The sequence below is a fragment of the Mus caroli genome, unplaced genomic scaffold (assembly GCF_978045245.1).
Source record: "Mus caroli unplaced genomic scaffold, Mus_caroli_1 scaffold_10, whole genome shotgun sequence".
Lineage (NCBI taxonomy): Eukaryota > Metazoa > Chordata > Mammalia > Rodentia > Muridae > Mus > Mus caroli.
Genome location: NW_028227265.1, coordinates 22,448,975 through 22,462,790, shown reverse-complemented (window position 1 = coordinate 22,462,790; position 13,816 = coordinate 22,448,975). Strand labels below are relative to the sequence as shown.

The following is a 13,816-nucleotide window of genomic DNA, read 5'->3' as shown; positions in this document are numbered from 1 at the left end:
ACTTTTTATGGTTAGGTTAACTCAAGTGGGGTACAGATTCTACTTGTTCCCTTCGCCCCGCCCCTCACTCTCTCACAAGACACACCCTTGGTCGGCCTGGCCCACCTGAGCTCCCAACTCCGCCCAGAATCCCCATCTTTGTCCACGTCCAGCCCCGCCCCTCACTCAGGTTTCCAGCCCCGCCCCTCTCCCGGATCTACCAGGCCCCTCCCCCGTTGGCCCCACCCCTCACTCGTCGGCTCCGCCCCTCACTCCGGTTTTACCGGCCTTCGGGCTGGCCCTTCACCGGGATCCCACCAGACCCCGCCCCCGACAGGCCCCGCCCCTCTTCGATGAGCGATGCCTGCAGTTGCGGGCTATGGCCACAGGGCGGCAGCCGCGTGACTCGGGCTGGGCCGCTCTGGGCCGCGCTCCTCGTTCACCCTCGGACTCCGCTCCGACTGCTAGTGGCAGCTCTGCCCGCGCCGAGAGCCGACCTGCACGGCTCCTAAGCGGCGGACCCACCACCTCGGCTCCTTCGAGCCGGACCGAGGCCGCAAGCAGCACCGCGGGGTGTGGGGCGGACCCAGGATATGAAATGACAACGTCAACCCTCCAGGTACTTGGGTGCGGCGCGCCCGCGGAGGCCCAAGGCGGCAGGGCCTGCGGGCCGCGGAGCGGACGGGCGGTGGCCTCCTCGGAGCCCGGCCTGGCGGTCCCTGTCAGGCTGCCTCGTCCCACCCGCGCTGCAGCCTCTCCCGCGCTCGGAGCCTGAAGGACGTCTCCACTGAGCCCCGGCCCAAGCCGAACCGGCGGGCCGGAGCCCAGGACGCGCAGCCGGGGTTGAACTGCCGCCTTGCAGCGGCGCCGCCTCCCCGAGCGCGCCCGGGTCCCGCAGGTCGCTCCGGGAGCGGCGTTCACCCGCTCCTGCCAGGCGCCCTGGCAGCCCCCTGAGCTGCTTCCAACGAGCCCCGGGTTTCTCGGCCAGCCACCCTTCATTCATTCCCTACGTTCTGCAGGGTGATGCTGGGGTGGCGCCGCCCGGATGAAGGAAGGGCTCGTTCTAGAGCTGTCAGAAAGCATAAACACTGTCAGGCCTCAGGCTTGTGTTTAAATCCCAGCCCTGCCACTCACCAGTGTGTCTAGGTTTTGGATGTTGGAATGTTGAATTTCCTCATCGCTAAAAAGGGCAGTGCCCTTGTAGGGTGATTGTCAGACGACCTGAGACAATAATTCAGGGAAAGCAATTATAACATAGGTTCAGCATACCATGTACTCGGTAAGCCTTTGCTAATAAAGTAAGCGTTTGGGTGGAACCAAGTAAGACTTCATGAAGGAAGGGACTTTAGCCAGAGCATCAAAGAGTGAGTGGTATTCGCATACCTGGTGGTGGTGGTGGGGATGGCTGCTCCAAATTTACAGGAGTAAATTTCTGTTCTAGGCTTGAAATTAGATGGAATTCAGAGCTAGAACCTACCATTCACTGCAGAAACTGTTCTGTTTGTTCTAAGGGTTAAACCAACTTCGGCCTGATCCCACCTGCCTGGCCAGAGTTAGCACTACCCGTGAACCAAGAATATTATCCAACGTTTAGGAAACAGTTTTATGAAGAGCTAGCACTCGTGCTATAACGGTCACATATTTAAACTGTACCATCCAAGGCTTTTAGAGGTTGAATCATCACCAAAGAAACTCTATGCCTTTAACCACTGCTCCTCAGCCCTTCTGTCCCATGTAGCATACTCTGTGGCATCGTACGTTGTTGCGTTTGCGTGCATATGCATGTATGGTGTGCATGTGTCTGGGTATGACAGTGCCCGCATACGCATTCCCATGCCCTGTCTGTGTGGGGAGGTCCGAGGATAACATGCACGCATCGGTTCTCTTCTGGATGTTCAACTCAGGCTGTCAGACTCCGGTAGGAAGCGGATTTCTTTTTTCCTGGGATTTCCTTTATTTTTTGACGTTTCATACATGTCAACAATGATTCTGGGTCTTGTGTACTTCCAGCTCCTACCCCACACCCCTCAGGCACAGCCAGTACACCCCCTACTCCTATGTCCCCCCTCTCAGTAACCCGCTGTGCCCAGTTAGTGCTTCTTAAATTCTTTTTTTTTTTGGTTTTTCGAGACAGGGTTTCTCTGTGTAGCTCTAGCTATCCTGGAACTCACTTTGTAGACCAGGCTGGCCTCGAACTCAGAAATCCGCCTGCCTCTGCCTCTGCCTCCCAAGTGCTGGGATTAAAGGCGTGCGCCACCACGCCCGGCTGCTTCTTAAATTCTGATTGGTCTTAGTGAGCTCATCTTGTGCAGGTAAGCTGCATTTCACAGCATCCTCTGGCTCTTTCCTCCCCTCACCCTCCATCCTCTGGCTCTTTCCTCCCCTCTTCCAGTTTTTTTCTTGTACCTTGGGGACATAGGGTGATAACACTCTCAGTTAGGGCTGAGCCCTCCCTCAATAGACACTTACTCTCAGTTAGGAGTCTGCATTGACTGCTAATCATCTAACTAACTTACCATCACTGAGAGGAGCAACTTCTCTGGCCTAGATTATATCTGTGGAGATAAGTATAAATACTTAGAGGACAGATCAGCATTATGTCATCTAATAAAACAACAGTGTAGATTCTTCTCTAGGCCTGTGGTCCCTAAGCCATGGGCTTCTGACCAGCTTTACAGAGCCAGATCTGAATTCTTCCCTGTACAGCAGGCCTCAGATCCAAGCCAAATATAGTTGAGCGCCCCCATAACTTTTGTGCCACTGTTGGACCAATGGCAGATCAGTACTGTAACATGCATGGTTGGCTTCAGGGATACTGTTGATGTCTTTTCTCCCCTAGAGATTAGCACTATGACAGGCAGCAGGCAGCGGGTCAGTTTCTCCTTGCTTTCCTTTTGGTTTTGGTAGTGGTGGTGGTGGTGTTGTGGGGACAGGGTTTCTCTGTATAGTCCTGGCCATCCTGGCTAGCCAGGCTGGCCTCCAACTCAGAGATCCACCCTCCTCTGCCTCCTGAGTGTTGGGATTAAAGGCATGTGTCACCATCACCTGGCTGAAGTTTTTTTTTGAATGGAGTCATACAATGTGTAGTTCTGTCTGACTTGGCTTAACCTAATATCACTGTCATTTACATTGTTTAAATGACTTGGGGAAAGGGGCTTTCAGGCTTTCATGACATAATTTAAAATTCAGATTTTGATGCCTATAAATAAAGTTTTATTGGATAATATCCTAGCTCATGTCTGTAACTGCATTTGTGCTGCAGAGATTATAAGCTCACAAAAATCTAACATACTTGCTGATTGGGTTTTTACGGAAATTCTGTCAGGTCCCTGTGAGCACACGTTTGTCACACCTTTTCTTCATCTCAGCCTTTGCCATGGGTGTCACTAGAGATGTGGCAGGTCTGGCAGTTTAATTTGTCACTTTACCTCCTGTTACACAAAGCTGTTTCTCTCCTTTGAAACTAAGACCTCCTTAGCAAGTGAAAGACAGCATTGGTTGCCAGAAAAATGTAGTGCACCAGTAGGAGTTCTAATAGTGTTCAGCAGAGATGAGACAGGCCTGCGGTGCTCTGTGGGGGTAGAGGAACCTCAGGTATTGTTCTGAGCCTACACTTTGTTCTTTTATTTTTATGCATGTATTTTGCCTGTTTGTGTATATGCACCTTGCTGCATGCCTGATGCTCTCTGTGTCCAGAAGGAGGTGTCGGACACCCTAGAACTGGAGTCATAGACAGTTCTGAGCCACCATATAGGTCCTGGGAATCAAACAAGGGCTTCAAAAAGAGCAAGTGCAGCCAGGCTTGCTGGCATACGCCTTTGCACCTCTCTGGAGGCTGAGGCCAGCCTCATTTACATTTGGAGTTCCAGGACAATTAGAGCCACTGATTGAGACCCTGTCTCAAAACAAAACAAAAAAGAGCAGCAAGTACCATGAACTGCAGAGTCATCTTCCCAGATTCATATTTCTTTTATTTTGTTGGGGTTGTTTTGCCTGCCTATATGTCTGTGCACCAGGGTTTTTTGTTTTGGTTTTTGTTTTTTTGGGAATGGGGATGCTTTTTCGAGACAGGGGTTCTCTGTGTGGCCTTGGCTGTTGTGAAACTAGCTCCATAGACCAGGCTGGTGTCTGACCTGACTCTGCCACCCAAGTGCTAGTATTAAGGTATGTGTCATGTCACCACCAGGCTATCTATCTATCTGTTTTCTGTTCCTACTTATTTGCTAGGTGTCTGGGAAGAGTTGAAGGGGCATCTGATCCCCTAGCTGGGATTCAAACCAGATTTCTCTACAAGAGCAACAACTCTTGTAACTGCTGAACTATCTTTTTTTTTGCCTATTTTTTTACATTTTATAATCATTTATTTATGTGTGTTGAGGCCAGAGGACAACTTTCAGGAGCAGTAGGTTTTCCTTGAGTGTGGGACCTCCTCAGGAATTAGGTGTCTCCTTCCTCTGTGTGTTCTAGGAATTTAACTCGGAGCTCCAGGTTTGCAGTCAGTGACTTTACCACTGAGCCATCTCAGCAGCCCTCTGACCCTTCCCACTATACTCCATTTTAAAGGGGCAGACCTAGAGTTCAAAGAACTGAATTGTTAATTGTAGAGAAAAGAGGCCACACCAGGACAAGGTCTTGTCTCCGTGGTTTATAAAAACCCAGGGGGGGGGGGACGGATGGACAGATGGATGGACAGGCAGATGGACGGACAGACACAAGTACGCTCACCTGCAGGATGGGTCAGGTGGCCATGCTACATGTGTGTAAGCAGCAGGGATCAAAGCATGACAGTCGTCCACATTCTCACTTTTCCTGTCTCCTCATTGTAGTGAGTTCCTCTCATGTATCCTGCCTCCTCACCCAGACTGGCAGTCTTACAGAGCTGTCTGTGTGCCTTTCTTACAGATGAGATGGCTAACAAATGGCCTGGCCCTGCCAAGAGCTGGTCAGGAGGTTGTTGTCTGCAGTGGCTAGAGTGGGGTCTGCAGTGGGATCTGCCTGCCAGGCGGCTAGTGCCACACCAGATGGAAGAGAATTCTAGCCAGGCTTTGTGAATTTAAGAAGCTGCAGTTTTTTAAGCTGGCTTGTATGGGGCCTCCGGTTCAGCTCAGAGTGTGGACCTGCAGAGACTTTGGAGTCTCTCAAAGGCATCACTCAAGAGTTCTTAGAGAGCCAGCAGGCAGTTTCCTCCACGGGCACTTATGTTCCTGGAGCTACTGGTTTATAATGTGGTTGAGCCTCCCTTCCCAGATCTCAGCTTTAGGCAGTTCAAGAAAACTCTTCTCTTCTGCCCCTAGAGTGGCCTAGGCATAGAGAGGACTAGAGGTGTCTTTGAATCTTTCTGTTGGATTGAAACTATCAGGTCCATGAAGGGCTTTAACTGGCTACTTTTTTTTTGGGGGGGGGGGTGGGTAGGGACAGGGATTCTAGACCAAGTATGGTTTCTGGCTTTGCTGAGCAAGTCCATCTTTCCCTTGGAGCATTGAAATAGACTCAGACTTGTTCCGTGGGCCTGCTTTTGGAGCCCCAGCCCCAGACATTAATGTCAGTTTCCATTAACCAAGCTCCAGAACAGGATGGAGGAAGGGGTGGCCCCTGACAGCTGAGCTCCCTAAGAGGGCTGCTGTCTTTTCAAGCCCTTCTTGTTGGTGGCAGGAAAGTAGGGCAACGTAATGGCCTGCAACCAATAAACCCACAGGCCTGGCACTAACTCCCATCTTATCTCACCCTGCTGCTTGTGACTCCAAAAGCTTTTTGGATCCCTTGGGGAGCTTTGAGATATATGCCTTGCCTTTCCAGAAAGCCATCGATCTGGTGACAAAAGCCACAGAAGAGGATAAAGCCAAGAACTACGAGGAGGCACTCCGTCTCTATCAGCATGCTGTGGAGTATTTCCTCCACGCCATCAAATGTGAGTCACTCTTGGGGTCACCTGGCTGCAGTGCCCTGGAAGGGGAGGGCAGGCACATGAGGCTCAGGGAGGCCACTGGGTTTCTCCTGCAGATGAAGCACACAGTGACAAGGCTAAGGAGAGCATCCGAGCCAAGTGCATGCAGTACCTAGACAGAGCGGAGAAGCTGAAGGATTACTTACGGAACAAAGAGAAGCATGGCAAGAAGCCAGTCAGAGAGAACCAGAGTGAAGGCAAGGGGTGAGTGAGTGTGCTGGGGTGTGCATCAGGGGGCCAGAGTTCCCAGGCACATTCCTGTGTCACGGAAAGCTGCCTTGGATTTCTGTTGCACCCTTCTTATGGGGTATCTAGCTCCTCCAGGTAAAAACACCAGCAGCTGCTTTCAGTAAGCAGAAAACAGGGTCTGACTTCCCAGAATGAAGACAGATTGAGAAAGGGACAGGAAACGGGAAGCGGGAGGGTTTGAGGATGGGAAAGCGAAGGCTGGGCAGCAGCTGGCTGTTGGCATGAGAGCGTCCCCCTTTAACAGTTTTGTTTGTGTTGTTTTAAGACAAAGTTTGATTATTTAGTTTTACATTTATTAACTGTGACTTTATTTAATTTTAAACTTCATGTCTTTTTTGCCCTTTGAATTCTCTGGAGTGGCAACTCCACGTTGTTTGTTTTTGAGTTCATCTGAAAAATCTCTGACAATTATACTGGCTTGACTTGGTGTTAAGTTCAGCTGAAGCACATTGCCCTCATTAGCCCGTAGGAAAAAGCAGCTGTCAGTCTCCTTATTCCTTTAATGAAGAATTGAGAATAGGTTATGAATGTTTCCTCTGAGGGATTGTGGCACTCACATTTAGGTATCTTTTTGCTTGTCCCTCACCAGCAACACATGCACATGGATAAGTATGTGTGCTACTAGAGCTGGCTTCACTCACAGAGCCTCCTTGCTCCCCGAATGGAGGGCCAACTTGATCTTCTGTTTCCTTTCTTAGTAGTGACAGTGACAGCGAAGGGGATAATCCAGAGAAAAAGAAGTTACAAGAACAATTGATGGGTAAGAGGCCTGAGGCCATGCTGGTAGAAGGGGTGTGCCATGGGTTCTTTTTCTGGTCTACTTGTGCTCATTGGTCAGTTTGGGGTCCTCCTTTTTGCAGGTGCTGTTGTGATGGAGAAGCCGAACATACGGTGGAATGATGTAGCTGGACTGGAGGGGGCTAAAGAGGCTCTCAAAGAAGCTGTGATTTTGCCAATTAAATTCCCACACTTATTCACAGGTAAGAATGTAGCATAATGCATATCTTTGATTCCAACATTTAAAAGGCAGAGGCAGATGGACCTCAAGTTCAAGACCAGCCTGGTCTACAGAGTAAGCTCTACAATAGTCAGTGCTATCCAGAGAAACCCTGACTTAAAAAAAATAAAAGTAAGCTGGGCGTGGTGGCGCACGCCAGCACTCTGGAGGCAGAGGCCGGCAGATTTCCAGAGTGAGTTCCAGGACAGCCAGGGCTACACAGAGAAACCCTGTCTCGAAAAACCAAAAAAAAAAAAGTAAATAGAATGTAGTCACTAGCTTAGGTATAAAACTACCATCATGAGGAATCTAGCTTGGGGTTCTGCCCTCAGAACAGATGGTAGGTAGCCTTATGCCCTCAGGACACAGCTCGCAGAGGGTAGATTCTGGTCTTGCTGCCTGTTGTGTCTGCCCTGCTCACCACAGCCATCTACCATGTGACTTGTTGGTTTGTTTGTTTGTTTGCTTTTGCTGGGATGGAAAATTGGGACCTAGGCAAGCACTATAGCCCTGAATCTGACCCTGTTTTTGTGAGCTGGGAATACTTGAATGGCAGTTCTTCTACCATGTGTAAAGTCCTGGGTTTGGTTCTCAGCATCACAGAAATTGGATGTGGTGTATCGCACTGTCTGTCACTCAGCACTTAGGAGGCAGGATGATTGCACGACTGGGGCCATTCTTGGCTAAATTATGAGCCTGTAGGCCAGGGCTAGAGAGATGGCTCAGCGGTTAAGAGCACTGACTGCTCTTCTAGAGGTCCTGAGTTCAAATCCCAGCAACCACATGGTGGCTCACATCTATCTGTAATTAGCTGTAGGCCAGCCTGAGATGCTTAAGACTTGAACTTGGAGTAGACCATCTCAATGAGGAAGTAGAGTCAGGAACCAGAGCTGGCCAATTCCCTTGTCAAGGACATGGGGCCATTAGTAAGATGAGGTAACTTTGTTTTGAGATTTGTTTTTAAGTATATTGGTGTTTTGCCTGCATGGTATGTCTGTGTACCATATTTGTGCAGTTGCTGGAAGGCCAGAAGAGGGCTGGATCCCCTGAAACTAGAATTACAGTTATGATCTGCCTTGTGGGTGCTGGGATCAAACCCAGGTCTATTGGAAGAGTATTCAGTACTATTAACAAGCCATTTCTCCAACCCCACAACTTGATTGTGTATGTGTGGCATATTCATGCATAATTATATATGTGTTCCCATATGTGGGGATGCATGTATGTGTACATGTATATGGAGGTCAGAGGATGATGTTAGGTGTCTTTCGCAGTTGCTGTTTATCATATGACAGATGAGGGTTACGGGGGAGGCAGGGCCAATACTTAACCCCAGAACTCGATGATTCAGCTCGTCCAGCCAGCATACTCTAGGGATCCCCTAGCTCTGCTTTCCAAACCCTGGGCTTACAGGCAGGCCATCACTCTTGCATGGTATTCTCCTAGGTGCCGGGGAGCTGTACTTTAGTAGTCAAGCTTGTAGGACAAGCATTCTGCCTCCTGAGCAGGCAACTCCCTGCCTTCAACTTTCCTTTGTTCCTCTTTTGCCATCAGGAAACAGCTGAGTCCTGTTCATTCATTCTTTATTACAGGCAAACGCACTCCTTGGCGAGGTATACTCCTCTTTGGGCCCCCAGGCACAGGCAAGTCCTACCTGGCCAAAGCCGTGGCAACAGAAGCCAACAACTCCACCTTCTTCTCTGTGTCCTCCTCGGATCTGATGTCTAAGTGGTTGGGGGAAAGCGAGAAGTAAGTTGGCCATCAGCTATGCTACAGCAGCCTTGGCAGCTGCGTGTAGTTCAGCTTCCTGGCCCCTTGGAAATCACTTCCCAGAGGAGCTGCTGTGGGATGTCTGGAATAGTAGTCAGAACAAGCTCTCACTTCTTTTTTTTTTCGGTTTTTCGAGAAAGGGTTTCTCTGTGTAGCCCTGGCTGTCCTGGAACTCACTTTGTAGACCAGACTGGCCCCGAACTCAGAAATCCTCCTGCCTCTGCCTCTCCAGTGCTGGGATTAAAGGCGTGCGCCACCACGCCCTGCTCAAGCTCTTCTTGAGACGCTGTCCTGATACGCAGGGTTAGGGTTAGGAAAAGACGAGGCACCCCTGTAATCCTAGCACTCAGGATGCAGAGGCAGAAGGATTACAAGTTCAAGGTCAGCCTGCCCTGTGTAATTAGACCTTGTTTCAAAGCAAATTAAAAAAGGAGCTAGAGAGATGGCTCAGGGGTTCAAAGGACCCGGATTTAACTCTCAGCACCCACTACAGCCAGTTCACAATTGTCTGTAATTCCAACACAGACATACATACAGGCAGAACACCAATGTAAGTAAAATAAAAACAGGGAAATGAACCAATTGTAAATACGTATCATCTGTTTGTTTTCTATTTGGTTTTATGAGTCAGAATCTCATAAAACTGGTTACAATCTCCATCAGTAGCAGAGGCTGCCCTTGGACTTCTGATTGTCTTAGCACTACCTCCTCAGTGTTGGGGTAATACACATATGTCACATCTGTAGTCAGTTGTATATCCTCTTTGGGGGCATTTCACGGGGTTTAGCTTATTCCTCAAGATGACCTCCATTCTTTGATACGAATCTGAGGCTCAGAGAAAGGGAAAGGATTCTTCCCAAGCCCAGAGCTAATGAATGGGGCTCCCCTCTGATACCACAGCAAGTTCTTGATTCATTAGTGTTTGAGGACTTGTCTGCCCTGGTTTTCCTGTTGCTATTTTTTTTTTTTTTCGTTGTGTTTTGGTTTTGTTTTTTTTCCTTCCTGTGGGAGAGGCACCAGGTCTAACTAATGACTGTGTCTCAGGGTGGGCATGTTTGGATGGCGTGTCCCAGTCTTGACCCCTTTCTCACTCTCACAGGCTAGTCAAGAACCTGTTTGAGCTGGCCAGGCAGCATAAACCTTCCATCATCTTCATTGATGAGGTGGATTCCCTCTGTGGGTCACGGAATGAAAATGAGAGTGAAGCTGCCCGTAGGATCAAAACAGAGTTCTTGGTCCAGATGCAAGGTGTGTGCTTGTGCCTTGTCACTCTTTGGCTGTCTTCTACCTAAAGGCAACCCAGGACTCCATTATGGAGCTGCACTGGGTACAATGGAGGAGAGTCACTTCTGATGCCTCAGGCTGGCAGCAAACAGAGTGCTCTGAGGCCTTTGTTGTGTCACCTTCCCATCCCTCAGAACAAGTGGTGCTATAGGGAAGCCCCAAAACATGGTTTAGTTTTCCATGGGGCCTGGCTGCTCCTGCAGGCATCTTCAGTCACTTGTCTCCCATTCTTCACAGGAGTGGGGAATAATAATGATGGGACTCTTGTTCTTGGTGCCACAAACATCCCCTGGGTGTTGGATTCAGCCATCAGGAGGAGGTGAGTCTCCCCCAGAAGGAGTTATCTTTGTCTAGCTATGGTCAGTTTGTGACTAGCCATCTGCCTCTATTTCTTTAGATTCTTCCCAAGTCTGCATGTGGAGCAGAGCCCTGTGTAAAGCTGGGTCCTGGATCACTCATTTCAACATGCAGGCTGCCCTTGCCCTTCCTACCATCATCAGCTTTCATTTCATGTCATGCATCTTTCCAGGTTTGAAAAGCGAATTTATATCCCATTGCCAGAGGAAGCGGCCCGAGCCCAGATGTTTCGGTTACATCTGGGAAGCACACCTCACAACCTCACAGATGCTAACATTCACGAGCTGGCCCGCAAGACAGAAGGCTACTCAGGAGCAGATATCAGCATCATTGTGCGGGACTCCCTCATGCAGCCAGTCAGAAAAGTACAGTCAGCAACACACTTCAAGAAGGTAAGCGGCGGCAGTGGCTTAGGCAGTGTTGCCAGTGAGGTGTTGGTAGCCTCTTCAACAACTTTCTGGCTCCTCAAGGGACATTCTCTGTGAGAGAACCAAAGGTAGGTATTAAGTACCCTTTGCTCTAGAACTGGAGCAGTGCCATGCATCCTGCCTGCAGTTACTGCTGGAGTAAACTGCTCTTCAGCTATAGGAAACAGAAGATAGGCCGACAGCATCATGCGGGAGGGCAGGGTGCCTGACACAGTAAGTGGAAGAGGGACTTGCCCACTCATTCAGGCACATCTTTGCTGAGTGTCTGCTGTAGGTTGTGCTGTGTGCCAGCCCTGTCCTGGGTGTATGAAAGGCAGTAATGGAGACAACCAGTGAGAGAAATGCTAATTCCCCTTAAACAGTGAGTACCTGTCAGAGCAGAGTGGAGTCATCAGGAGTTTCACAAGTTTGGAGAGGTGAGCAGTTTGCTCTATTAGAAGACAAACCACACTGGAGTAACCTGAGCCAATTCCTGAGGATTCGGTTTGCTTAGGGTTTCCCCATTGCAGGAGACTTCAGTGAGAGGGACTTTTTTGCAGCAAGTACATTTATGGGATGAGTCTTGGTAGCATTATAGGGGAAGATGAAGCATTTGGGGCTACAGGAAGATCTGGAGGCCAGCAGCTGGAAGATCATACGGTCCATGCACCTCTGAAACCAGATCAACCCTCCTGGACCTTTCAGCCTTTGTTTATTGGTTGTTTTGTTGTTGTGTGTGTGCACGTGTACACAGAGGTCATAAGTTCTCTGCTACTATGTGGATCTGGGAGACCCAACTCAGGCCATCAGGCTTGGCTACAGTTGCCTTTACCTGCTAAGCCATCTCACTAGCCCATGTACATTTGTTTTTTTAAGGTGGTTCTATTAGTCCAGGACAATCTCAAACTCATCCTATAGTTGAAGATGACCTTGAACTCATATATCCTGTACTTCCTAAGTGCTGAGATTACAGGTGTTTGCCACCAGGTTTATTGTTTGACTTGTTTTAAATGCTGTGGGGGCAGGGAGGGCAGTTTATGAAGATGCCACCGTGTGTTTTGGAGGTAAGAGGACAACTTTGTGGTGTTGGCTCTCTTTTACAGATGGAACTCAGGTCACCAGGTTTGCATGCCAGGTGCCTTTAAGCACTGCCTGAGTCATCTTTCAGACCCTCAGACTATTTTAAAAGGCGCTTTTTCCTCCTCCAACTTTGATGACTAGAACCTCTGTACTCCCTTCAGCCATCCTTAGGTCCTGATGTACACATTACTAACAGCCAGCCTCACAGTCTCTGCTTGGTTTCAGGTGTGTGGCCCTTCTCGAACCAACCCTAGCGTTATGATTGATGATCTTCTGACCCCATGTTCTCCGGGAGATCCAGGGGCCATAGAGATGACTTGGATGGATGTCCCTGGTGATAAACTCTTAGAGCCTGTGGTTTGCATGGTGAGTTACCCATTGGAAGAAAACCAGAAAGTCCAAAACAAAAAGTACCTTCCTACTGTCCTGGCTCACAGCCCTTCCGGAGCCTTTGGGGTGGAAGGACCTTTTGAGGTCCTTGCTGAGGTCCTGAGGGTCTTTAAGAAGAAAAGCCAACACACTCATTCCAAGGCCTGGCTTTTTGGTCCAGAAGGAAACCAGTGAAAATCTTTTTCACATGGCTCTTACCTGAACAGTATAGACCTCTCCTAATTTTGTCAGCTGTCTGCACTGTGGGGTGAATTCAGTAACGGAACTAGTGCTGGGATGGGATGAGAGCTGCGGGGTGAAGGGTGAAGTAATCTTTCAGAAGGCAGGCAGGCAGGCCTCTTGTCAGTCTAGACAGCATGACAAATGGAGAGTGCTGAGGACCTGGGGTCAGCCTTTCTCAGCTACATGCTTGTCTCTGCAGTCGGACATGCTCCGGTCTTTGGCCACTACCCGGCCCACAGTGAATGCAGACGACCTCCTGAAAGTAAAGAAATTCTCTGAGGACTTTGGACAGGAGAGTTAAAGCTTCATGTGATAATGAAATTGAGAGTCTGACTGGAGAAAATTCATGGGACTTCCTACACCAGTGGTCAGGCAGGACCTGAAGTCGTGAAGACAATAGTATTTCCTCTACTGCCTGGCTGTCAACCTAGTAGGATGAAGAAGGGGCCTCCGCAGCTGCAGAGATGCTTCACCATGTAGGACACTTGACACTGGCTCTGCATACTTCACTACTGGATGCTCACACTCCTTGCCCTGATCTGTTTTGTCTAACTTTTGTTCCCCTAAATTAATGCCGCTTTGATTTCTGTCTTGTTTATAAAGAGAAAAGTCATCTGGAAATGTTAAGGAGTGGGAGCTGCTAGGCCCCTGCTCTCACTCCTTTCCTCTTAACTTTGGCTACTTGTGAGCTGACTGTGGTAAAGTAGGAAAAGCCATCCCACCCTCCTAAGCTTGCATCTGGAGCTTCAGGTCCTCCTTGCAGGAGCTGACAGCTTCTGTGAACACGATGCTGTTTCCATCAGGAGAGACGGCAGACAGGCAGGTCTTTATCGCTGCCTTCACCTGAGAACTGAGCCCAGCCTCTGCTGGTCCTGTCCTGGAGATGTCTAATAAACCCTTTTCCCTTATTGAGCTACTGGCATCGTCTCATTTTTGATTCTAGTATGAGTTGAGAGTAAAGCTTACTTCTGGTAAGGCCCTCTGGATTGCTCTCTGCTTTCCTTAGCAGGGCAGGAAGCAGCAGTGCTCGTAAGGCCTGCAGACCCTAAGGCTCAGGCAGACCCTGAACTTCTGATCCTCTTGCTTCCAGCTCCGAAAGGCTGGAATTGTAGGAATGGTAATGTTCCCATGAGATAA

At 49.3% G+C, this 13,816-nt stretch overlaps 1 protein-coding gene across 1 annotated transcript; it reads left to right on the top strand.

The window, feature by feature from the left end:
* Positions 1-343: 343 nt before the first annotated feature.
* On the top strand, positions 344-13,591 carry Vps4a (vacuolar protein sorting 4 homolog A). The gene is made up of 11 exons (XM_021170811.3): positions 344-598; positions 5,776-5,887; positions 5,980-6,127; positions 6,871-6,932; positions 7,033-7,152; positions 8,762-8,918; positions 10,039-10,187; positions 10,461-10,542; positions 10,753-10,972; positions 12,293-12,433; positions 12,879-13,591. The coding sequence occupies exons 1-11, from the start codon at positions 359-361 to the stop codon at positions 12,978-12,980; spliced, it is 1,533 nt and encodes a 510-aa protein (XP_021026470.1). The 5' UTR covers positions 344-358; the 3' UTR covers positions 12,981-13,591.
* The last annotated feature ends 225 nt before the right edge of the window (positions 13,592-13,816 follow it).

Coding starts and splice junctions, on each gene's coding strand:
- Vps4a (XM_021170811.3), top strand. CDS start 359: ATGGCCACAGGGCGGCAGCCGCGTGACTCGGGCTGGGCCGCTCTGGGC. Junction 6,128..6,870: donor AACCAGAGTGAAGGCAAGGG/GTGAGTGAGTGT, acceptor TTCCTTTCTTAG/TAGTGACAGTGACAGCGAAG. Junction 6,933..7,032: donor GTTACAAGAACAATTGATGG/GTAAGAGGCCTG, acceptor TCCTTTTTGCAG/GTGCTGTTGTGATGGAGAAG.